The 25,077-nt window shown below is 37.1% G+C and overlaps 4 protein-coding genes across 4 annotated transcripts in view; 2 read left to right on the top strand and 2 right to left on the bottom strand.

Annotated features, from left to right (window-relative positions):
* The window catches only part of LOC127442839 (chromodomain Y-like protein), a 41,197-nt gene extending 29,531 nt beyond the window's left edge, over positions 1-11,666 (top strand). The window contains exons 2-7 of the mRNA XM_051701066.1: positions 2,080-2,893; positions 4,673-4,935; positions 5,145-5,317; positions 5,444-5,654; positions 7,473-7,616; positions 8,999-11,666. Of these exons, the coding sequence (XP_051557026.1) occupies positions 2,080-2,893; positions 4,673-4,935; positions 5,145-5,317; positions 5,444-5,654; positions 7,473-7,616; positions 8,999-9,157 (1,764 nt within the window). The 3' untranslated portion in view covers positions 9,158-11,666. The remainder of the gene's footprint in view (positions 1-2,079; positions 2,894-4,672; positions 4,936-5,144; positions 5,318-5,443; positions 5,655-7,472; positions 7,617-8,998) is intronic.
* Positions 11,667-12,623: 957 nt separating this feature from the next.
* rpp40 (ribonuclease P/MRP 40 subunit) lies at positions 12,624-17,081 on the bottom strand. The gene is made up of 8 exons (XM_051701079.1): positions 16,833-17,081; positions 16,583-16,727; positions 16,426-16,494; positions 16,187-16,282; positions 15,947-16,072; positions 15,650-15,848; positions 13,696-13,830; positions 12,624-13,141 (listed from the first exon to the last, which is right to left on the bottom strand). Exons 1-8 carry the CDS (start codon positions 16,947-16,949, stop codon positions 12,943-12,945), a joined length of 1,086 nt encoding a protein of 361 aa, XP_051557039.1. The 5' UTR covers positions 16,950-17,081; the 3' UTR covers positions 12,624-12,942.
* Positions 17,082-20,647: 3,566 nt separating this feature from the next.
* LOC127442256 (uncharacterized) lies at positions 20,648-22,795 on the top strand. The gene is made up of 3 exons (XM_051700134.1): positions 20,648-21,122; positions 21,407-21,541; positions 21,897-22,795. Exons 1-3 carry the CDS (start codon positions 20,750-20,752, stop codon positions 22,628-22,630), a joined length of 1,242 nt encoding a protein of 413 aa, XP_051556094.1. The 5' UTR covers positions 20,648-20,749; the 3' UTR covers positions 22,631-22,795.
* Positions 22,796-22,858: 63 nt separating this feature from the next.
* Positions 22,859-24,804, bottom strand: LOC127442257 (LYR motif-containing protein 4). The gene is made up of 3 exons (XM_051700135.1): positions 24,669-24,804; positions 23,232-23,352; positions 22,859-23,134 (listed from the first exon to the last, which is right to left on the bottom strand). The coding sequence occupies exons 1-3, from the start codon at positions 24,752-24,754 to the stop codon at positions 23,072-23,074; spliced, it is 270 nt and encodes an 89-aa protein (XP_051556095.1). The 5' UTR covers positions 24,755-24,804; the 3' UTR covers positions 22,859-23,071.
* Positions 24,805-25,077: the final 273 nt, after the last annotated feature.

Below are 25,077 nucleotides of genomic sequence, written 5' to 3'. Positions count from 1 at the left end.
TGGTTGAGTTGCATGTTTGTTGTTGCTTGAGGTTATCGCAAAAGAAATACATTCATTGTGCAAACTTACAACACAGCTAAAATATAAAGTGCCCTCCAGTGACCGTGAGATACTTCTCATAATTTTGGCTCTGTACACCACCACAATGGATTTAAAATGAAACCATAAATATGTGGTTAAAGTACAGACTGTCAGCTTTAATTTAAAGGGATTTACATCCAATGTGGTAAACGGTTTAGGAATTACAGCACATTTTATACACAGACTCCCATTTTCAGAGGCTCAATAGTAATGGGACAAACTAACATAATCATGAATACAATGATTATTCTTAATACTTGGTGGAAAATCCTTTGCAGTGAATGACTGTCAGAAATCTGGAACCCATGGCCATCACCAAATTCTGGGTTTTCTCCCTAGTGATGCTTGGCCAGGCCTTTACAGCAGCTGTCATATGTTGCTGCTTGTTTGTGGGTCTTTTTGCTTTCAGTTTTGTCTTCAGCAAGTGAAATGCATTTCAGTTGGGTTGAGGTCAGGTGACTGACTCAGCCATTGAAAAATATTCCTTTTCTTTGCCTTGAAAAGCTCTTTGGTTGCTTTCACAGTGTTTTGGGTCACTGTCCATCAGTACTGTGAACTGCCGTCCTCTCAGTTTTGCAGAATTTGGCTGAATCTGACATATAGTATAGCTCTAAACATTTCAGAATTCATTCTGCTGCTTCTGTCATCGGTCATATCATAAACAAACACTAGTGACCCAGTTCCATTGGCAGCCATACATGCCCATGCAATAACACTGCCTCCACCATATTTCACAGGTGATGTAGTAAGCTTCGATCGTGAGCCATTCCTTCCCTTCTCCATACTCTTCCCATGATTCTGGTACAGGTTCATCTTGGTTTAATCTGTCCAAAGAAAAGTGTTCTAGAAGTTGGATGGCTTTTTTTCTTGCAATCTAATCTGGCCTACAGTGTTGTTAGACTAAACCAGGTCAAGGATGCATGACAAGGAACCTGAAGCAGTTTTCAATTTCATCTGGAGTGCCATTGATGTTGTTTGGGGAGTGACTCTCTGAGTGTCATGAAATTCACAATGAGTATTATCATGACACCACCTAGGGAGCAGCTCCACCTCATTCCTGTATGCAATGTCATCATTGTCATATCAGCCTGGTCACCATATAATTATCAAATTATGTGATTAGAGTTGTATGTTGCTTTGTCTCAGGTTAGCTGACTGTCTGATGCATGTAGCACACAAAATGGAAAGTACTTTCCCCAGCTTTAATCTGATTGGCTAACAGTACTCAACATCTGGGAGGAAAGGCAATCAATACACTTTGAAAAGAAAGTCGCTCCGGGTACCGGTTTGAAACAATGAGCGCTTTTGTGAGTAAAATAATCATTGGATTTGCCAAAGTATGCCAGGTACTGGCATCAAATCTTTGAAAAATATTAATAGTTTTGTTTGAGGCATTTAGTTGCAAGTTAATTCGATATCCATGAGCAGAACTGTCCATTCCACTTCAAGTTATGTCTGTGAAATAATCAATAATCAGTGGACTCAGCAGGGAGTCTCGTAGGTCAAGAAATTAATGACCTCCTGCTGGCAGACACTAATGCGAGCTCCATCTCCCTCCTACTGGCCGGCGATCATGTAAATCAATTATGCCAAAAGGAGAGGAAAGGAAACTGGGCTTGGACAAAGATAGCAGCCTCGTGGGTATCCCATCTGAGATCTTCCAATCAGGAAATTCAGTATCATATAAGCCTATTGGAAACAGTTGTGTTAAAGGAAGGACTGTTATCAGTAAAAAGCATCTGCTCAGATGTTCTGTGGAGTGCTAGAGATATGGCATCATCCACTGACCCTTTAGGTCAGTACTCAGTAGGCAAATTAAAGCAGTTCAACAGTGTCAGGGATGATACAGTCTGTGTATAATAATGTAGTTTATGTACATTATGTAATGTAGTTTACTTCCAGATCTTTTTGTTGCTGGTAGTTGTTGATTTTTCTTTTCACTGATTATTGTACTTTAATTTCACTTAGCAATACTTTTATCTACATGCCTCTCTTCAGGTGGAGAGAATAGTGGGTAAGCGTAAGAACAAGAAAGGGAAGACTGAGTATCTGGTCCGCTGGAGAGGCTATGGCTTTGAGGGAGACACATGGGAGCCGGAAAGTCACCTGTCCAGTTGCATTCAGTTCATCCATGAATTTAAACGTCAGCACAGCGAGAAGCAGAAAGATGGAGCTTTAATACGTTCCACACGCGGCGCTCCCAGCACAACCGGAGGTAACACTAGCATCAATGCCCGCAAACAGATCAGCAGGCCTCATCAACCCAGCAGCAGTGCGAGTCCTAGCCCAGTGAAGAACTCTCCACCTGCCCCAAGCACACCCTTCAGCAGCTCCACGAAACTGCTTCAGCCACCACAGCCTTCACCAGACACCATTGACAGTGGGAGTAAAGCAAATGCACAGCAGCAGAAGAGCAAGCGTTCAGCTGGCATGAGCAGTACTGGCGTAACGAGCACAATAAGTGATACTATCCCAATGGCAGCGCCAACTACAGCCCCCACTGTGAGTGCACTACGCCGTAGTATGGACCTGGCTAAATCTGGCATTAAAATTCTAGTGCCAAAGAGCCCAATGAACAACCGCACTGACACAGAGGAGTCGCCCAGTGAGGCGGCGCACAGTTTGGAACAGGGAGGCCAAGAGCCAGATGCAGTTCCTCCTGAAGTTGCCCTGCTGGAGAAACCTGCCGGGATTGTGCGTGTACCAGGAGAGGAGCGGGCTCGGATGGGCACGAGGCCCAGGACGCAAATGGCCCTTCCACCACCACAGATTCCCATTACACCAGCGGCTGTCAGCATGTTAAACGGGAAAGGTACGCTCATGATACCTTAGAATGAGAACATTATTTTTTCTTTGAGTCTTAGGAGAGTGTTTTTTAGTTCCAGGCCTGGAAGCATCACTAAATTATTTAGCTTCAGTCATACTTGTATAATTTGATGGATATGTGATTCCAGTCCTGGAGCAACACAACAGATTAATAAACAAGCACTTGATAAATGAAAGCAGGTGTGTTGGTGCAGAAAATCAAGAAGATATCATAATCTTCTTTATTTATCACACATTATACATTTGCACATATACAGTGAAATTCTTCTTTTTCACATATCCCAGCTAGGCTGGGGTCAGAGTGCAGGGTCAGCCATGATACGGCACCCCTGGAGATAGGGTCAAGGGCCTTGCTCAAGGGCCCAACAGTGGCATCTTGGCGGTGCTGGGGCTTGAACCCCCGACCTTCTGATCAGTAACCCAGAGCCTTAACCGCTGAGCCACCACTGCCCCCCACTATATCACCACTTGATATATCAAGGGTACCTCCTGGACTGGATTCAAAAACCATTTACTCAGTTATTTAAAATATGAAAAGCTTTTTCCATCAAAATTGACTTCCATACTATGGTGTTGATTTTACTCTCATGTATTGGAACTTTGTATAACAGATGGAAATAATTACTCCCTAATGTTTATGCTGCTTATAAGACATAACAGTACCTACTAATGATTTGTGTGTGATACTGAATGGTTAGAGATTGCATCTTCTAAGAATGAGCCTTTTTCATATGCACATGCAGTGCACCATAATTAATTGACTTTCATTTTTACCAATTACAGTATGTGACCATGGTGATGCAATCTTAATAATACAGATTCAGATACATTAATTCAAAATTCTGGGTCCATGCTGAAAATACAAAAGAAAAACAAAGTATTTTGAAAAGTTTTAAATTAAGAAACATAATGATGTTAAATGAATTTAGAAATTAATTTTAAGAAATTAAGAATTTTTTAGATTTAAGAAATTATATCATTTAAGATTCTGCACTATTTCTAAGTCACTAATGAAATAAGTATATTTGTGGCATAGTTCAGATTTCCTTTCCTACATTGAAGCACAGAAGATGCTGGGATAACATGGATCATCAGGTCTTGCGGAACTGGTGGAGTCCGTGCCAGCTTGAGTGCATGCTGTCATTAAGGGGGAGGGGGAGCCCCTTAGAGGACAGAGCAGAAATGTGTTACTATTTTGTTACGCCTTACTATATGGATACTGTATATTTAATTAAAACAATGGTTTTTCAGCCAAAAAAAAAAAAAAAGTTACTTAACTTTTCTTAGTTACTACAATATTACTATAGTAAAACCATGGTTTCCACCAAAAAACAAAACATGGTTAGCCAACAACAGTCACGGTTAGTAAAATATTACTATAGAAAAACTTTCTACCTAAAACTATGGTTACTACATTCTACAACATTACTATAGTAAAACCATAGTTAAACTATGGTATTTGTATAGTAAAACCATAAGAACCACAAAATTATTATTTTTATCTTAAGAAACTTGTTGCTAGGGCACGCAAAACTTATTGAGAGGGAATTCAAACTATTGCGAGGGCACGCAAAACTATTTCAGAAAACAAATTCCTGCCCAGTCCTGTAAGTGGCTCCATAGAAACTAAAGTAGATAAGGAAACAAGTGGGCTCAAGACTTTTACACCCCAATGTATTTTTTGGAACATTTATACAAAGGCACACAAAAATCTTGATGTATCAAGTCATTTACTGTATTGTTTTGTTTTATTTTTGTTTTAAAGGAGTGACTACTCTCATGGAGGCATCATCAGCCAATGGAACAGCCATTACACAGAGTGGTGCGGCAGGAGGGATGGGCAGCTCAGGGCTAACAGGGAAACGCCGTTTTGAGGACCGTGCGACTTTCGACAAGCGCTTGCGTTTCAGTGTTCGTCAAACTGAGAGTGCATACCGTTACAGGGACATTGTAGTTAAGAAACAAGACGGCTTTACACACATTCTGTTCTCTACTAAAACCACAGAGAACAACTCATTGAATCCTGATGTAAGTCTAAATATATCACATGCTGTATCACAAAATTGCATTTTAGAAATAAATCTCCTTTCAGTTCACACCATAATGCATAGAACTTGTCTCAAGTATTCTGATATTTGAGTGCTTTTACAAGAATCTAACGCTCCCAGTAGAAAACATTCATCCTCTGAATTGGTATAGCTTGACTCAAACTGGCCCATGTTGAATGTGTTTGTCAGGTAATGAAGGAGGTTCAGAGTGCCATGGCCACAGCTGCAGCTGATGACAGTAAACTTGTGCTGCTAAGCGCTGTGGGAAGCGTGTTTTGCTTTGGTCTCGACTTCATTTACTTCATCAGACGGCTCACAGATGACAGGAAAAAAGAAAGCATCAAAATGGCAGAGACAATCAGGTAAAATAAAAAATAGAAAATCTAAACAGAGAGAGTAGAGATGTATTAAGAGGTATTTTATCAGATTTCAGTTGTAAATATTTGAACTCCAGTAATATATGGCTATGTGTTTTCTTTGGTCCCCAGAACATTTGTCAACACCTTCATTCAGTTCAAGAAGCCCATCATTGCTGCTGTGAATGGACCTGCTATTGGGCTTGGAGCGTCTATTTTGCCCTTGTGTGATGTAATCTGGGCCAATGAGAAAGCTTGGTTCCAGACTCCTTACACAACTTTTGGTCAAACCCCAGATGCTTGTTCCTCTGTAACATTCCCTCTCATCATGGGAGTAGCCTCGGTCAGTACATGAATAGTATGGTTCTGAATTAAACACTTATTAATTAAGGGGGCCTGGGTAGCTCAGTGGTAAAATACGCTGGCTACCACCCCTGGAGTTCACTAGCTCTCTAGTTCTGAGTGACCCCAGCCAGATCTGCTAAGCAACCAAATTGGCCCGGTTGCTAGGGAGGGTAGAGTCACATGGGGTAAACTCCTCGTGGTTGCTATAATGTGGTTCGTTCTCGCGCTATGTCTTCGTGGTAACGTGCTCAACAAGCCACGTGATAAGATGCGCGGGTTGACGGTCTCAGATGTGGAGGGAACCGGGATTCGTCCTCCGCCACCCGGACTGAGGCGAATCACTACGCAACCACGAGGACTTAAAAGCACATTGGGAATTGGGCATACCAAATTGGGAGATCCAAAAAAAAAAAAAAAACCGCTTGTTAATTAAAGCTTGATATACAATTTATTGTATATACTATGAAGATGTGACATTTGCAGATTAATGGAATATTCCAGGTTCATTACAAGTTTTGCTCAATCCACAGCATTTGTGGCATAATGTTGATTACCACAAAAAATAATTTCAACACATCCCTCCTTTAAAAAAAACACTAAAAAAAACAATCGCAGTTACAGTGAAGCACTTACAATGGAAGTAAATGGGGCCAATTTTAACCTTTTAATTTGATAAAAACACCTACAATAATTCTTCTGTTAGAACTTGTGTATTTGAGTTTTTTATTGTCATTTAAGGGTTTACGGCATTAAGTCATAAATGACAACAAAGCTGTAAATTTGGATATAACGTTACACAAAGTTAGTAAGTGATTTTATCACACTAAAATCATGATAACACAATGCTGTTGATTGAGCTTTACTTGTATTAAACCTGGAATATTCCTTTAATCTAATATCCTTGTGTGTTGACTGACTAATTCACAAAAATTTCACATTGACATTTAGGTTAAAACCATAGGAAAGTATATATTGTGGCAATAATGTATATCATACATGCAGTCTCTTTAGGATCATTGTTCTGGTTCTATGTCCCTACCTTCTGCTTTTGTATCAGTTTTCAATTTGTGTATTTGATTGGCATAAGATATAAATGTACATTTGAATTGCCAAAGCATATGAAGACAAAGAACATAAAATTAAAGGGAAAAAATACAGAATGAATACTAAATACTAATAATAAAAAATTAGGAGAAGCAGTAGTAATATTGGGCAAAAGTACTAATAATAAAAATTAAGAGGGGCCTGGGTAGCTCAGCAAGTAAAGATGCTGACTACCACACCTGGAGTCGCGAGTTCGAATCCCAGGGCGTGCTGAGTGACTCCAGCCAGGTCTCCTAAGCAACCAAATTGGCCCGGTTGCTAGGGAGGGTAGAGTCACATGGGGTAACCTCCTCATGGTCACTATAATGTGGTTTGCTCTCGGTGGGCGTGTGGTGAGTTGTGCGTGGATGCCGCAGAGAATAGCGTGAAGCCTCCACACACACTATGTCTCTGCGGTAACGTGCTCAAACAAGCCATGTGATAAGATGCACAGATTGACGGTCTCAGACACGGAGGCAACTGAGATTCGTCCTCCGCCACCCGGATTGAGGTGTCACTACGCCACCACGAGGACTTCGAGAGCATTGGGAATTGGGCATTCCAAATTGGGGAGAAAGTAATAATAATATTAATAATAAAATTAAAAGCAATAGTAACATTGGACAAAAGGTTGGCAAGAGATACACTTTTTCCTATATAAACTCATTTTTTCTCACTTACTGTTTCATTTATTTTCCTTATGCTCTTCTTCTCTATTATTCTGTCACTTTAGGCAAATGAAATGTTATTGAGTGGGAGGAAGCTGACAGCCCAGGAGGCTTGTGCCAAAGGACTGGTGTCTCAGGTTCTGTGGCCAGGGACCTTCACACAGGAAGTCATGGTTCGCATTAAGGAGCTAGTATCTTGTAATTCAGTTGTAAGTCATCTTTTTTCATGTGGTTTGTTTTTTGTATCACATTTTCTCAAACAGAGCATACATCCACACCCCCCTCAACCTTTCATTTTGTTTGTTTTTTGCTTCAATGGCCCCTCATTGAATGATCATGCACATTTGATCCTCAAACCAAGTCTTTCTAGATATAAATGAATTTAAATCATTTTTATGCTGGAATAAATCAACAGCTCATGTGCACTTGCTCTGCAACACCGAAGATGGAATCCAGTTGACCTTGTCTTACAGAAAGTAGATCAACCATCCATATAGTTAACAAATGTAGAAGTTATTTTTGATGATTGCTCTATTCCTCCTGATGTTTTTACAGTATCCTTTAAACCCTTATTAGACTTCTGAGTAATTTAAATAATTTGTATTAAAGGAATATTCTGGGTTTAATACAAGTTAAGCTCAATCAACAGCATTTGTGGCATACTATTGATTACCACAAAAATGTATTTTAAGTTGTCCCTCCTTTTCTTATGAAAAAAAAAAAAAGCACAAATCTGGGTTAGTGAGGCACTTACAACACACAATGGAAGTGTATGGGGCCAATCCATAAACTTTAAAATACTCACCGTTTCAAAAGTATAGCTACAAGACATGAACAACATGCGTGTTAACATGATTTTAGTGTGATATAATCACTCACTAACCTTTTCTGTCTTGAGTTATTAAAATTACGATTTAACAATGTTGCAGCTCCAATAATACATGAGTTTTTACGGAAGATTTAATGTAAGTGCTTTTATAAAATGGTAAGATTCACATTTCTGCCTTTAAACCCTCCACAAATTGGCCCCATTCACTTGCATTGTAAGTGCCTCTTTGTAACCTTGATTTTTTTTAAAGAAAAGGAGGAACGAGTCAACATTATTTTTTGTGGTAATCAACATTACGCCACAAATGCTGTCGACTGAGCTTGTATTGAACCCAGAATATTCCTTTAAAAGGATAATTAACCTAAAAATGAAAATTCTGTCATTTCCTCACACTCATGTTTCAAACCCATATTACATGTATGTTATTACATATTTCTTCAGTGGAACACAAAATATGATGTTAGGCAGAATGTTAGCCTCAGTCACTATTCACTTTCATTGAATAAAACAAATAATCAAAGAAAGTCAAGGGTGACAAAGGGTGAGTGAATGATGACAGAATTTTCATATTGGGGTGAAATATCCCTTTAAAGATAATTTGTGTAATTTTTTTCTAAATACAGTTGTGAAAACAATACACTTCTGTTAAAATTCACAATGCATCCACATCCATAAGTCATGTGCCTTCTTTTCTTTTTCTTTCTTATTTTGTTCCCCTCATTTTATTTTGTTTTCATGGCGATGCTGCTGGCCACACTGAAGGTTCTGCGCGAGTCCAAAGCGCTGGTGCGGAACATTAACCGGGCCGCCCTGGAGCAGGCCAACGAGAGGGAATGTGAGGCACTTAAGAGGGTCTGGGGCTCTCCTCAGGGCATGGACTCCATACTCAAATATCTCCAGAAGAAAATAGATGAATTCTAAGTAGTTAAAATGTCCTGCGGATGTCAAAATCTCCATTTTCATCTGCAGACACCATTCTCAAGTGCCTGATGTTGATGCCAGAGTTGATTTATTAAGACAAGGATTGTCAGTGGTGAATCTTCATTACAAACTTTGTTTAGTAGGATTGTGATGGAAAAAACACGACGTGTTCTAACCTGCATTCGCCTTCGTCCAGGGCGCATTTCCTTTTTATCAGACTGCAAAAAAGCAGCATCTCTTTCTGCTACACTTGATAATGTACTTAATACAGAGTTTGTGATACATCTTGCATGTCTTTCTCTAGACACTGTGCAGAAAGAAAAATCTGTCCTTCTCTTGCCTTCATGTAAATTCATGTCATCCTTTGACTCTAGCTCTGTTCTATCAAGACTGGCCACAAACGTATGACTTGTCTAAATATGACACGGTCCCGAATTGCTTTGTCATATGTAATATGGTATTGGATTATTTTTTAACACGCCTCTAATGGGGATTTGAATAGGTTGAAGTTTTGCGTTTGTGTGTGTATGTGTGTGCACGCGTGCCTCAGTTTGATTACCGTTAAAGGGATAGTTCACCTAAAAATGTTGTCATCATTTACTTACCCTCAAGTTCTTCCAAACCTATATGACTTTCTTTCGTAGAACACAAAAGGAGATGTTAGGCCCAGCATTAGCCTCAGTCACTGTTCATTTTCATTGTGTGGCTGAGGCTGTCATTCTGCCTAACATTTACTTTTGCGTGCCACAGGTGAGAAAAAGTTATACTTTTTTGGAACAAATAATGACATAATTTTTCTTTGGGGGTGAACTTTCCCTATGAACTAACAGGCCATTATTAGAATCAAGCCTTTCGTAAGCAGTAGGCTATTCTTTATTAGGTACTTTTATTACATTGTCTTTGTAACTGTAAAAGTCTTAAGGGAATAGATCACCCAAAAATGAAAATTCTCATAATTTACTCACCCTTATGCCATCCCAGATGTGTATGACTTTCTTCAGCAGAACACAACTGAAGATTTTTTTAGAAATATATTTCAGCTCTTTAGGTCCACACAATGCAAGTGAATGGGTGCCAGTATTTTGAAGCTCCAGAAATCTCATATGTCCACATAAAAGTAATCCATACAACTCCAGTGGTTAAATCAATGTCTTCAGAAGCGATCTGATAGGTGTGGGTGAGAAACACATCAATATTTGAGTCAATGTTTACTATAAAATCTCCACTTCAACTTTCACATTTTTCTTGTGTTTTTTGTGATTCACATTCTTCATGCAGGGAGAAGAATCTCTTGCAAAAATGGACTTAAATATTTATCTATTTCTCACCTGCACCTATTATGTCACTTCTGAAGACATGGATTTAACCACTGGAGTCATATGGATTAATTTTATGCTGCCTTATGTGCTTTTTGGAATGTCCAGACTTTGACACCCATTCACTTGCATTGTATGGACCTACAGAGCTGAGATATTCTTCTAAAAATCTTAATTTGTGTTCTGCAGAAGAAGGTCAGTCACACATCTGGGATGGCATATGGGTGAACTATTCCTTTAACCTTGATTATTCAGACAGATCTTCAGCATTGACATCGGTAAGCCTTTTGTAGTAATTTTGCCTTTATGAATGGATACTCCCCTTTGCCTAATGTTGTGGCAACATCAATGCCTGTGGAAGATTATTTAATCTAATTATTAAACAAATGCTTAGGAATTTGGCATCAATGCTGCTATAGCATCAATTTAAGCAGACCTGACTGACCTTACTAATGCTTAAAAAGTCTATGAACATGATTATGCTCAGTTTAAATTGGCCATAACATTCAAGTGAACAAAATATATACTCAAATTAATGTGGATTTGCAAGCTTCTGGTTTAAATAACAGGAATTAAGTTATTTGTATCAAAGTTAAACTTTGTACATTTTGCTGGTTTAATTTGAATGTTTTTAGATTACAAACAGTTTGCTTTAGAGTAACAATATACCACCAAATATTTTTGATGTAAATGTTGATCACTTAATTTTTTTAATTTAATAACTTAATGACAAATGTAATGAGTTATATTCCTCATATGAGTCAACTAAGAATGCTGGCATTTTGAACCTGCATACATGTGTTCTGCTGACTCGAACAGATTGGACTGCTGTGTCATTAGAAGAGTCCTGGATATTAAACGTACATCCCTAAGGGAAGATCCTACTGAAAACAGTGTTGCCTTATCCACTATAACGCCTACTATATAGTATGCACTATTATTGGATGGCAAAGGCTTTCTTTCAATTCAATATTTTATTTTTGTATAATAATGGAGTGTGGGGTTGAAGTAGGTTGAGAAATATGGGTTATGAGAATTACGAAACTGCATCCTGACCATGTTTCAAACAAATACAACATTATAATTTTAAGAGTGCTAACAAATACCTGCAGAAATATCTACAGTTGAACCTCAGTTTTTCCCAGTCTGATAATCCTACCTGTAAAAAAAATTTTTTTTTTTTTTTTTTTTTTCAGCACTGAAACATTCAGCTGCAGTCTGGTCACTCATTTTAAAAATCTCACATAAAAAAAACAAAAAACATTACTAGAACAGATATTTATGCACTATTTCTTAATGTCCAACTCCTGCTCACAATTGGTCTCACTAAAAAACTAATTTATTGTAATCAGTTTAGCTCAGCACCAGCAATAAAATGTGTAAATTATATATACTGTTTATTCTATTTAGTATTTATTGACTATAGATAGTTTGCTGCGGTGGTTCTTTAACATCACATAAGAGGGTCCTGTATGTTTTTCCCTTCCCAAATGGTTGTGTAAAATTAATTCTTGTTTGCAGAATTGTATTTATGATTGTGAGAATAGAATTGTTTTCATTCTTGCTATTATACTTATTGAATGATTTAGTTGTTTTAATTAGAACAATGTGGCAGGTTATATTTCATTTTAAGTGTATCATGACATTATTCCTAAATAATGTCTTATCTTTATATTTTAAAATCTCAAATATTTATGTAATATCTTGTTTGGTTCATTGGCTTATAAACTGATGGTGGAAAATGCATCCCATGAGTTTGATCTGTGATCATTTTTAACATTTAGTAACAACTGTTAATAACCCTAGAAGAAACAACAGCTTTTAAGTTTAAAATAGTTAAGTTATTTTAAGCCATTACTTCAGGTCAACCCACACACTCTTCATTATGGTTGTCTTAGCAGATTTTAATTCTGGATACAGTGTGTTGTAAACCATTGCAGCCTCCATATCTGAGAAAAACATATTTGTTTGAAAAGAACATTTAAATATCTTTGTTCTAGTCACTTCACTGACAAAAGTATATATTTTTTCTTTTTCAACATTATCTCTCTCCCCCTTTAACATAGCTGTACATATGTGTTCTGCCTTTAGTCTCAAATGCTGGTAAAATTTTAATTTTTTATATATATATATATATATATATATATATATATATATATATATATATATATATATATATATATATATATAGGCAAGGCTTATTTCTTGTAGTTGATCTTATACTAAATGCTATAAATTGTACAATCTGTAAAGATATTTTTTAGATTTCTGAACATGTAACAGCTGTGAAAAACTGGTCAAAATAAATTATACTATACATTCTTTCACCCATGTCTGTCCTGAATTGAATTTACACCACAAACTTAGAAAGGAAAAACTGTATATTTTACATGTAAGAAATTGCTTGCAACTAAAACTGGTAATGAATAATAAAAAAAAAGAGGTCCGCTATTTGAAATATCAGGTATGTTAGGGTGGGCAGCCATCTTGGGCACCAGTAGCCATGTGTAACCAATAGTCCTGATTCTTGAAGCAAACAAAATTGTAGAAGTTTTCACCACCTTTCAGAAATCCGTGTTCTGTGGTTCCCCATGACACTGGACTGTCCATAAATCCATGCACAGTGAGTGAAAGCCATGGTGTTAACTTCGGTTCATCGAAATATTTCCTGGGTGATCCAAAAAAAATAAACAGCTTGTAAGTTTTTTTTTTAATCCCCTTTTCTCCGAATTTGGAATGACCAATTCCCACTACTTAGTAGGTCCTCGTGGTGGCGCGGTTACCTCAATCTGGGTGGCAGAAGACAAGTCTCAGTTGCCTCCGCTTCTGAGACCATCAATCCACGCATCTTATAACGTGGCTCCTTGTGCATGATACCGCAGAGACTCACAGCACGTGGAGACTCATGCTATTCTCCACGATCCACGCACAACTTACCACACACCCCACTTAGAGCGAGAACCACTAATCGTGACCACGAGGAGGTTACCCCATGTGACTCTACCCTCCCTAGCAGCCGGGCCAATTTGGTTGCTTAGGAGACCTGGCTGGAGTAACTCAGCACGACCTGGATTCAAACTCGTGACTCCAGGGGTGGTAGTCAGCGTCAGTACTCGCTGAGCTACCCAGGCCCCCCAGCTTGTAAGTTTTAAATATCCTTTGCATGGTCTGATTGTGAGAAAGCAATCAATGCAAGTTGTGACAGCAATGTTCTGGTCATACCTGAGTTCTTGCAGCAGTACATACACATCCTCAGGAGATATAAAGCCAGTAATTGTGCACAACAGGGCTTGACTGACAGAGCTCTGGGGCTCTGGACAAACATATGAAGACAGGAAACTATCTGCCGCATTTTCACTGAAAAGATACCAAGTTGAATCTTAAGAAATAGTCATACACACAGAGCTTGTTTAAATTGTTTGATGCATTATGTTTTTAAATGCAAATTCATTCTTGTGAGACAATCACTGCAATGAATGGAGTACAACAAACCAATATGTGTATTTGACAGATGACAATCTTAAAGGGATAGTTCACTCAGAAATGAAAATTCTCTCATCATTTACTCACATGCCATCCTAGATGTGTATGACTTTCTTCTGCTGAACACAAATGAAGATTTTTAGAATAATATTTCAGCTCTGTAGGTCCATACAATGCAAGTGAATGGTAACCAGACCTTTCAAGCTCCGAAAATCACATAAAGGCAGCATAAAAGTAATCCATATGACTCCAGTGGTTAAATCCATGTTTTCAGAAGCGATTTGATAGGTGTGGGTGAGAAAGAGATCAATATTTAAGTCCTTTTTTACTCAGATATGAAAGTGAAACTAAACAGGCACCACATGTGACTTTCAGTTGTGAAAGTGAAGGATTTAACCACTGGAGTTGTATGGATTACTTTTGTTTCCTTTATATGCTTTTTGGACCTTCAAAGTTCTGGCCACCATTCACTTGCATTGTATGGACCTACAGAGCTGAAATATTCTTCTAAAATCTTTGTTTGTCTTCAGCAGAAGAAAGTACACATCTGGGATGGCATGAGGGTGAATAAATTAAAGAATTTTCAATTCTTGGGTGAATTAAACCTTTAAGGCTAATCCACACTGCCCCAACAAACGTGGTTGAATCAGTGAGATAACCCTAAATGTGTACTGTATATGCAGCAGCAAAATTACACAACGCCTGCAAACAAGCCATTAATGCAGACAGCAGAGGCAAAACTGTTGGAACCAGGATGGTATCATCTGATCGGCAAGAACCAATCAATGTCAACCTCATTGGTTTCCAAAGCATGCGGCACTAGAGAGCGTTTTAGTCTGCTTTTTTGGTGGAGGTAAATGCTGTTCCAGCGTGGATGAGAGGTATAAACGTTGCACTATTAATGCGTTTTCAAACAAAAACATATTAGAGGAATAATCCGGGTTCAATACAAGTTAAGCTCAATCGATAGCATTTGTGGCATAATATTGATTACCACAAAGAACTATTTCGACTCGTCCTTCCTTTTCTTAAAACAAAAAAAAATAATTAAAATCGAGGTTACAGTGAGGCACTTACGATTGAAGTGAATGTGGCCAATTTTTGTAGGGTTTAAAGGCAGAAACATTAAGCTTATCCTTTTATGAAAGCACTAACCTTAATTCTTCTGTTAAAACTCATGTATTATTTAAGCTCTTACGTTGTTTAAATCAGAATTTTTACAGTCACTGTAGGGTTTGTTGATATTACATCATCATGGCAACTAAGTTGTATAACTGGATATAACTTCACACAGAAAAGGTTAGTAAGTGATTTAATCACACTAATATCATGTTTACACGCATATTGTTTGTCTTGTGGCTGTACTTTTGAAACAGTGATTATTTTACCGTTTACTGGCAGGTCCCATTCAGTTCCACTGTAAGTGCCTCAATGTAACCCAGATTTTTGCTTTTTTTGTACAAAAGGAGGGACAAGTCAAAACAAATTTTTTTGGTAATCAATATTATGCCACAAATGCTGTCGATTGAGCTTAACTATATGTACTGAACCTGGAATACTCCTTTAATGTGGATGTGGCCTTAGAATGTTTGAAATATTGGTGTTTGTTGGGGAAGTGTGAACCGGCCCTTTAAAGAAAACAACAGCATGATAACTGAAATTTAACATGTCAAAAATTATTCAGCTTACTCACCAATTTATGTCCAGGTTGACTGCACCAAGCCACTCCAAAAAGTGATGTGGATTACATGACAGTGTAGTTCCTTGTAAATCTGATGGGTAAAGCGTGGGGCACGGTAGATTTTTCAGGGTTTGACTGCTAAAAGCAGGCTTGTGTTCCACATGTGTGTACTGGGACAACAGCTGGTAAATTGTCGTATCATCATGGGCACCTGAAAAAGTGATAAATCCAAAATGTTAAGCCTCTAACAGGTACAAGTATGGACTATGGAGACAGCAACCTATATTGGATTAAATACTTGGCAAAAACCTGTGTTGTGTTTAGTTAAAAGAAAGTCATATTTGAGTGGCAGTCTGTCCTTTAAACTTGACAGAACCCGTTGGTATCTTTTGGTGCCTGGGACCAAGGTTTTGTCTGTGAGGTCCAGAGTAACAACTGCAAAAGAAAGGTGTTTTTTATAACTGTAATCTGGATTTCAGTACACTAACAAATTCTATTTCTCCCAACTATAAAAGATGATGTTCACTTCTTGCTGAGAGAGACATTTACCATATCTCATAGCCTTTCTGTGATTGTACAGTGATGGTCGCCCCTCCAAACCAAGTTGTTCATATGTGTCTTTATCTAGGGACAAAATTAACTGACCTGGGGATGACAGACGTACACACACTTATCAGTTATTACAATGCAAAATTACAAGTCATGTTTTATTACAATATATGGAGAGGTTTCAAAGTTCCAAACTACAAACACGTACAGTATGTTGTCTATTGGATCATCTTACTCACCACTGGACATTAGTGCAATGGTATTGTCTTCATCAATTTTGGTGTTGTAAGAGAGAGCATAGAAGTTTCCTGTGTAAAAAGGCATACATGTCCAGTTCAATAGCAAAGAGGCAAAATTAAAGACATTTACAAAAGCTCATATAGCAACAATTCCTACCTTTCTTTATAACTGTTTCAAGAAATGTTTCTTGCAGTAGTTCATGAACCGGTAGATCGCGCACTAAATAATAAGGGCTGAAATTGTTGATCACTCTGGATATATCAGCAGGCAGGATTGCACATTCGGGTATCAGTAAAGAGATCTATGGAGACAGCCAGCCAGAGAAAGAGTCAGGTCGAAAATACAACGATCCATAATTCATCTGAGCAGAGAACAGATAATATATTAAGTTATTGTTTAAATTCACCTTGCAGTTGAAGCTGTGCTTCGACACGTGGCTATCATGCCGAGATTTTTCATTTAAGAAGTTTGATTTCTCGCACACCAGCAAACTTCTCGAACACTTCTCCATCTCTGGCGACATTCTGATATCTAATAAGGTATGTCTACATTTTTAATGCATTCTTAACCGATCTCCTTCGTTACTTTGGTTTAAATTGCCGGTGGAAAATGTTTTACAAATGTGGTAGCGATTTGGCTCGTCGCATACGTTTGACGTCAGTTCCTACACACAGCAGGATTATAAAAGTTTATTCAGATGAATGTCTTGTTAAAACTTAAGTGGCTGCAAATATTTTTTGTGTAATGTTGATAGCTTTTGGTTTGCAGTTCCTTCAGCTTTGTTTCGAAATTTGGGTGGAATACACTTTCTTCTCAAGTGTGACTATGATTTATCCAAACTCCTGGTGAAACTATCAGCTTTCCATCAACAAGTTTTATTATTTTGGAAATTGGCACACACACAATTTTACACCACAAAATACTCCTATCTGGAATAACAAGTATATTTTATATAGAAAAAAAATCTCTATTTTATGAAGATTGGTTAAGTAGAAATATCTGGTCTGACTTAATGGATGATAATTGTAACACTTTAGATTACAATGCTTTCACTTTAAAACATGGATTTGCCTGTCATCCAAAACAATTCTTCACTGTTTTTAATGCAATAACTTCTGGTATAAAAATGATAATGAGATGTTCCCTTTCTTATTCAAACGTTACTGCAGTTCTTCATCTTTATATGTTGGTGATATTGAATTTAAGATTAAACAATGCCAAATCAAATCACTTTTATTGTCACACAACCATATACACATGTGCAACAGTGTGTGAAACTCTTGGGTGCAGATCTGAGCAACATAGCAGTTATGACAGTGAGACATATACCAATTTACAATAAACAGATTTACACAACACAACTTACATATCTAATATACACATAATTACACACAACACAATATACAAATAATAATGTAGAATGTACAGAATACAATACACACAATATAGAATACACAGTATACAATACAAATAGTATATATAGTATATATAAAATATACAGTAGGTTGTATTGTGCTGTATTGACATTCAGGCTGTCAGTTGATAGTCAGTTGCCAGTGTGTTGTTAAGAGAATATAATTTATGACAGTCCAGTGAGAGATAATAAGATTAATAAAGTGCAGTGTGGATGTATATGCACTATCAAATACAAAAGACAGGTTATAATCAAAACTTGCTATCCTTATCAAATTTTAAGAAATAAATTAGATCATATACTTGATAAAAATATGGTAAAATATTTTAGAACAGCCTATTTAAGATTTCCTCTTACCCCCCAAAGCGAAAGAAACACTTCAAAATATTAAATTCTTCTAATAAATTTCTAAATCTCTTATGCTAAAGCTCTTATGAAGATACAGAACATATATATAAATATATATATATATATATATATATATATATATATATATATATATATATATATATATGCAATTTCAGTGCCTTTTGGAGAGCATTACAGGATTGGCTGATAGAAAAGATGTGGTTGCTGATGGTTTCACTTTCACCTTACAAAATATAATGTATGGGACAATCAAAGACTGCCATGTTTTGTTTTATATGATTAATAACATTATAATATTGACAAAATATTTTATATATAAATGTAGATTCTTTAAATCCCCTCCTCTGTTTATTATATTCAGAAATGAATTAAAACACTTTTCAGTAGCCCTTACAAAAAGGAAAAGTCAAAATGCAACAAAACTGTTTGATCTCCTTGTAATATATAATTTACTGTCTTGGATTTAATCTGGTTCTGATGTGTTGAGCCTTCCATGTCAGTTTCTTGTTTGAAAATTGACTATTTATGCCATTCTGTTGTAATCATACTTTGTATTTAATTTAAAAAAAAAATTAAGAAATAAAAAAAGTTTATTCAGGAAAAAAAAAGTATTCAGAAAGTGAATGTTAATTATTATTGTACATTGAAAGACATTTCTTTTTAATGGTTAACCTCTTTATTTTGTTAGCTAAATTTTATATTCATAAGTACAAATGTGCACACTTAACACCAACTGTCCGGATTTTCATTGTAGATTTGGAAAATTATTTGCAATCTTTAAGGCTGTTAAATAACAAAGTCCAAAGCTTGTGTAAGGTTTGATGTTCACAGATCACTTTTATGACTGTAGTGTTACAATACTATGCTTACTGTTTAAATAAAATAATAATAATAATAATAATAAATAAATAAAAGTTTATTCAGACGACAATAAATGCCCGTTCTCGTTGTTAAATTAGAAGTTCTGAGCTACTAGCAAAACTAGAAACCAAACTTAGAAAGGTTCTTTTTAGAAGGAAATTTGTTCATCTCACACCCCCCCCCCCCCCCCCCATTATGTATTTGTTTATATACAATCCAAACTTTATTAGGCCATATAAGCCCCAGTATCGCAATTATCATTATAAACTTTAGTATAGAATAGCCTACTTTGTTAAATTAACACCGTGTTGTGATATGTGCAATGTAATGCGCAAAGTAATCTTGAACTTTCCCCTAGCATTTCGACTGTTTTCTTTTGGAATATTATGACATAGTAAAACTGACTCCCCTGCATTGTGTCATAAAAAATATAAACAGTTCCATGTTCATACAAATGTATTCACTCGCTGTCATGTTGCATTTGAAATGTTATGCAAATGCAAATGTGTTTGAAATTAATAGGAAACCCTTTTCTGAAGTAGTTGAGTAAGCTTTATCTTAATTTTTCACTCAGTAAAACATCTTGCTGTCTCAAAATAATTTGCATTAGTTGACAAATTGTGCACTATAACTATTGCTCCTATATCTACACAATTTCACTTTAAAGTGTATGGGGTAAAAGGCTCCCTCAACACCTTTAAAAAGAACAGAATTTTAATCAAAACAACCTTCCGTTATTATTTCTTTTCACACAAAGTATGTTGTTCCATCGACATTCAAAAAATTAAATTAAAAAAATTCGATCTTGATACATTTTGTGACCAGAAGAATGCTAATTTTATTGGGGTACCACCTTAAGGCGTGCCTTTAGCCCCGTTATACCCCTTTAATATAAATATGTAATTATATTATAATTTTGTAGTTTAAAAAAAAAAAAAAATTTAAGCATATTAACTTTTATCCCATCAGTGGTCTTAAAAAAATATTCTATATGACTCATATAAATAAATGAATATATATATATTTAAATAGTTATCATAATAAATCAATTAATAAAAAAATAAACTGCAGATATAATATCAGTTTCATAGCAGTTCTTCTTTTTAAATGCCCAGTATATTTGGTTGTCATCATCAATTTGTTTTCACAGACAAGCGATGTTGTGACACAACTGTATACTCATGTTGTATTTGTCAAGTATCTTACTTACCTAAAGAGTACAAGTACAGTACTCATTTAAAGAGACTTTTTGGTTCTCAGTTTTGGGTATCATGAATACAGATGGAGAACAAGCAGTCAGAGGCGTATGGCGCGACTTCTAATCCGGACAAGACTGATGAAAGATGGTCTGAACTGAAACACACAAAAAAAATGACAAAACTGATAGAGGAAGAGCAAAACTGCACTGCACGGTACAGCTCAGCTCGACTCGACTCGGCTCAGCTCGCTTTTTGGGGGTTTTGCACTGTGGATAGTACCTGGTACTTTTTTAGTACCACCTCGGTCAAGCCGATACTATATGTGACGTCAAAACCCTGCAGATCACTGATTGGTCAGAGAGAATCGTCACTACTAGCGTCACTGAATTTGCGACACGGGACATCAACCCGCTAGTTTTAAAGTTAGCAACAGGATAGCAGTATCATTTGTTCACGCGACTTTCGAATTGTAAATAAGAAATGGCTGTGTGCAAACCCACGCCGTGGTCAGTGAACGAGGTGCAGACGTTACTCTCTTTAGTAGCCGAGGAGAGGATCCATCGAGAGTTGGATGGGGCGACGCGAAACGAAAAAGTCTTTCGGGAAGTGTCTCAGCTGTTGGCCGCACACGGCTACCACCGGACCTATAAACAGTGTAGGGAAAAGTTAAAAAAACTTAAAAGTGACTACAGAAGCATCAAGGACCACAACAGCCGGAGTGGTTCAAACAGTGAAAAAAAGTGGAAGTGGTTCGACCAAATGGACGCTATCTATGGCAACAGACCGGCGATCAATGGGAGGGAGAGTGCCCTGGAATCGGCCACGCCGTTGCTGGAGCCCAAGATGGAGGATGGTACGTTTTGTTCCGTTAACTTTATATTCTGCTTGAAAGCTTCACTTTATTTAGTTGACCAACTACTGGAAAGCTTGCTTCTAAAACAACCAGGCCATTTTAACTGTTACACTTGTGTAAATCACCATGCAGCAATTGCTTTATGCAGCACAATGAGCTAGTAGCTAACAGCTAGCGGTCGTGTTGTTTATGGTCAGTAATGTTCTTGGTTTGTTGTTGCTAGTTTGTTTTGGGTCGCAGTAATTCGTGCAATACAAGCAAATTGTACAAACCTTCTATTTCAGATTTCTTGTCTACGAGTGATCAGGGTTCTTTAATAAGCGCCCCTTCTTGTAATGACGCCTCAAGTTCCACACCAGCACGACCGCCAACACCACCAACCTCCAGCACCAGCATGACACTGGAGCGTGTGGTCACAGGTATGCAATATGGCTAACACTCACGGCTACAAATCATATTTTTAGGTTAAGCTTACCGAATGCTTGACTCATGACTATTTGAATGCCTGAAATAATATAGTATGTATCATGAACCATAAATACATGATTTCTATCTACTGCAACTTTGTGATTAGTTCAAACTTTAGATCATTTAAGGGATGTTAATTTACAGTTCTTTCATAAATGGATTGATATGTGATCAAGTTAGCTGTATTGTAGTCACAAAAAATATTTGTCACAGTAACAACCTCTAGTTTATGTAAAAAAAAACAAATAAACAAAAAACAGAGGGTTAAATACATCCCATTTCTACCTTTTCTAAATTTTTATTCAGGCAAGAGGAAACGGAGCCTGCACCAACATGAGCATCTTTCCGTCCTAAGAGAGATGCTCGCGGCCGACATTCAACAGCAGGAGCTGAACCGGGCACAGAGGGAGCGCAGTTTGCAGATGGCCATTGATGTTGCCCGGCAAGCAAGGGAGCAGGAAGCGGCCTTGAGGACGGAGGAGAATGCACAAACGGCTGCATTCAATCAAGCCTTCCTCAGCATCATGGGCAAGCTTGTGCAGGCGATGAGTGGCCGGAGAGAACAGGACATCTCTGATGCAAATGAAACGTGCAGTGTATCTGGACTCCAGAGTTACCCTCCAACACATTACCTGATGTCAGCTCTTAACTTTGCACGTTTAGTACCAACTTTTAACAAGCCTGTTAGTTCTGTAGAACTGCTCTTAAAAACACGCCGTCTGGGAGTTGCACTGGAGAGTGTCGCAACCGGTTCTGAAGTGAAAGGTGTTATAAGAGTCATGCCCAGTAACGAAAGAAGAGAAGTTGGGATCAGGTACACTTTAAATAACTGGCTGACATTTTCGGATATACAGGCCGCCCTAAAACTGGATGAAGAAAATGTGCTAAAATGGGAACAGTTTGAATTTACATTGCACGCACCACCCTGTTTTGACACAGATTCATCAGTGCATTTCGCAGTGTTTTGTCGGGCTAATCATGGGGAATACTGGGACAATAATGATGGACAGAACTACACTTTAAGGATTCAGACTGCTTAACAACCCAAGTCGTTAATTGACAGAATGTCATGATGCAATGATCAGAAATGAAGTTCAATAAAGTTAACTTGACTTTTGACTTGCAGCTGCACTAATAATCAACATTTGTAATAAAAGCTTCCTAAATCTGTGAAATAAACAGTTAATACGTGATATTGCACAAAATGAGGTATTCACTTTTTAATCGTGTTTACAGTGAAACGATGTTCTAAGGCAACACTGACCTCATTATTTGTATACCATTTATTTGTTGAAAAATAATTGCATCAACATAAATTAAATTTACAGTTTACTCTGATATACATTACAATTTTACAAAAAGGATAGACTAGTTGTAAATTTTATGGGCTTCAACACAGATTTTTTTCTTTCCTAGAGCTTAATTTATACAGTATGAGCACTGTTTTTGGTGCTGAAGAGTATTCCTATAAAGGGCCTTAATTATAAATCACGCTGCTCCTCAACTATAGTCTTCTGTGCAGAATACAGCTGGCCAATGGATACCTGTGAAACATGGGTGAGTGTTACTACATTAAGATGAAGAACCTTATAAGAAACATTGACGACACTCTATGCAAAAGATCCTGAAGCCATTACTTGCCTGTCTCTTGATGATTGCCAGATTCTCTCTAGCTTGATTTATTAGCATATCAAGTGTTTTGGGGTTGTCAACCTGAAGGTTCTCCCTGAAGCCATCTTTCACTCTGCGAAGTGCATATGTTCTGAAAGCAAACAGTAAATGTTCTTTTACAGTAATGGTTCTCAACCAGTGGGCCTCCAAACTTTCAAGGGGGGGCCCACAAGATCTTCTGACTTGGATAGTTCACCCAAAAAATGAAAATCCCATCCCAGATGTGCATGCCTTTCTTTTTTCTGCAGAACACAAAGTTTTTTGAAGAATATTTCAGCTCTGTAGTCCATACAACACAAGTGAATGGTAGCCAGAACTTTAAGGTCCAAAAAGCACATAAAGGCAGCATAAACGTAATCCACACGACTCCAGTGGTTAAATCCATATTTCCTGAAGCGATATGATAGGTGTGGGTGAAAAACAGATCAATAATTGACTCCATTTTCACTATAAATTCTTCCTGCCCAGTACGTGGTGACATGTACAAAGAATGCGAATCACCAAAAACAAAAGAATGTGACAATGGAGATTTATATTGGAAAAGGGCTTAATATTGATTTGTTTCTCACCCACACCTATCATATCACTTCTGAAGACACTGATTTAATTACTGGAGTCATATGGATTACTTTTATGCTGCCTTTATGTGCTTTTTGGACCTTCAAAGTTCTGGCCACCATTCACTTGTACTGTATGGACCTACAGAGCTGAGATATTCTTGTAAAAATCTTAATTTGTGTTCTGCAGATTAAAGTCAAACACATCTGGGATTACATGAGGGTGAGTAAATTATGAGAATTTTTAAATTTGGGGTAAACTATCCCTTTAATGACATAAATTATAAAAATGACTTATAATAATTTAAATTAAGTTAAACTATAATATATTATTTAACTTTCTATAATAAATCGAAAAATGCTAAAAACAGCTAAAATTCTAGATGTACAACATGTAAACTGGCATCATATTTCTTATTTGAAATCAAGAACCCTCCTTTCAGCAACTGCGTTTTTTGAAGAACACAGTTCTCGAAACCGCGGGAATCACAACATTTATTAACGGTAATTTGAGAACCACTGATTCACATAAAAATGGAAAATAAAATTTGCGTTACATAACTAAGGAATACTGGATTTTCTAAAAACGCTAATTAACCCTTACAAAAAAACAAGAGGCCAGTTGTAGTACCAATAATACATGATGGTGTAAATATGCTAACAATTATATTTTGAGGTGTACCATAATGTCCATGGTACTCAAAGGTTGACAATTGTACTACCGTTTACTTATTGAAATACCGACTTATTTAAAATATTAAAAAGGCTACTGCACATTTGTCTGGTGTATGAGCCAATATTATATTTCGACATTAATTATAGAGAACAGACTAAACCTTCCAAGACGTACCTATAATTATACGAGGGAAATTTTTTACTTTCTTTCATAAGCATCCTGTAGAGTGAAATCACTTGAGCCCTGCTGCACGACGCCATGTTGAATAATTCAGTGTTTGTTTTCTTCTCGTGTTGCAAAGCGCTAGTTAGTACGATACACCGCCATCTAATGTAAGGAGCTGAAAAGAAGAACACCGTGCACATTCCTCCATGTTGAGGAAGACTTAAGACAGTTTTAGAAACCTTCATGTAAATGATGCCAAATGTAAGCATGCAAGTGAGAGACATCTGGTAATCACAATGCCATTACAATTTTAAAGAGGCCTATGGCCAAGTTAGTACACAAAGTGCTGGTAAAACAGAAGGCCAAATTGGTACTCTTTTTTCAAAATTACTGCTTAAAGTGCAATAGCTGAATGTCA

This window comes from Myxocyprinus asiaticus, chromosome 6 (genome assembly GCF_019703515.2).
Source record: "Myxocyprinus asiaticus isolate MX2 ecotype Aquarium Trade chromosome 6, UBuf_Myxa_2, whole genome shotgun sequence".
Taxonomy (NCBI): Eukaryota; Metazoa; Chordata; class Actinopteri; order Cypriniformes; family Catostomidae; genus Myxocyprinus; species Myxocyprinus asiaticus.
This window is presented reverse-complemented; position numbering and strand designations above follow the sequence as displayed.

Bases quoted from the DNA above. Each gene is read 5' to 3' on its own strand.
- LOC127442257 (XM_051700135.1), bottom strand. From the start codon at position 24,754: ATGGCGTCGTGCAGCAGGGCTCAAGTGATTTCACTCTACAGGATGCTT. The intron at 23,353-24,668 runs GTACGTCTTGGA...GTTTGCTTTCAG, and splicing joins TTTCCCTCGTATAATTATAG to AACATATGCACTTCGCAGAG. The intron at 23,135-23,231 runs GCAAGTAATGGC...CATGTTTCACAG, and splicing joins TGGCAATCATCAAGAGACAG to GTATCCATTGGCCAGCTGTA.
- rpp40 (XM_051701079.1), bottom strand. From the start codon at position 16,949: ATGTCGCCAGAGATGGAGAAGTGTTCGAGAAGTTTGCTGGTGTGCGAG. The intron at 16,728-16,832 runs GTGAATTTAAAC...CTGTCTCCATAG, and splicing joins AGCACAGCTTCAACTGCAAG to ATCTCTTTACTGATACCCGA. The intron at 13,831-15,649 runs GTGAGTAAGCTG...GTATCTTTTCAG, and splicing joins GTCAACCTGGACATAAATTG to TGAAAATGCGGCAGATAGTT.
- LOC127442256 (XM_051700134.1), top strand. From the start codon at position 20,750: ATGGCTGTGTGCAAACCCACGCCGTGGTCAGTGAACGAGGTGCAGACG. The intron at 21,123-21,406 runs GTACGTTTTGTT...CTTCTATTTCAG, and splicing joins GGAGCCCAAGATGGAGGATG to ATTTCTTGTCTACGAGTGAT. The intron at 21,542-21,896 runs GTATGCAATATG...ATTTTTATTCAG, and splicing joins ACTGGAGCGTGTGGTCACAG to GCAAGAGGAAACGGAGCCTG.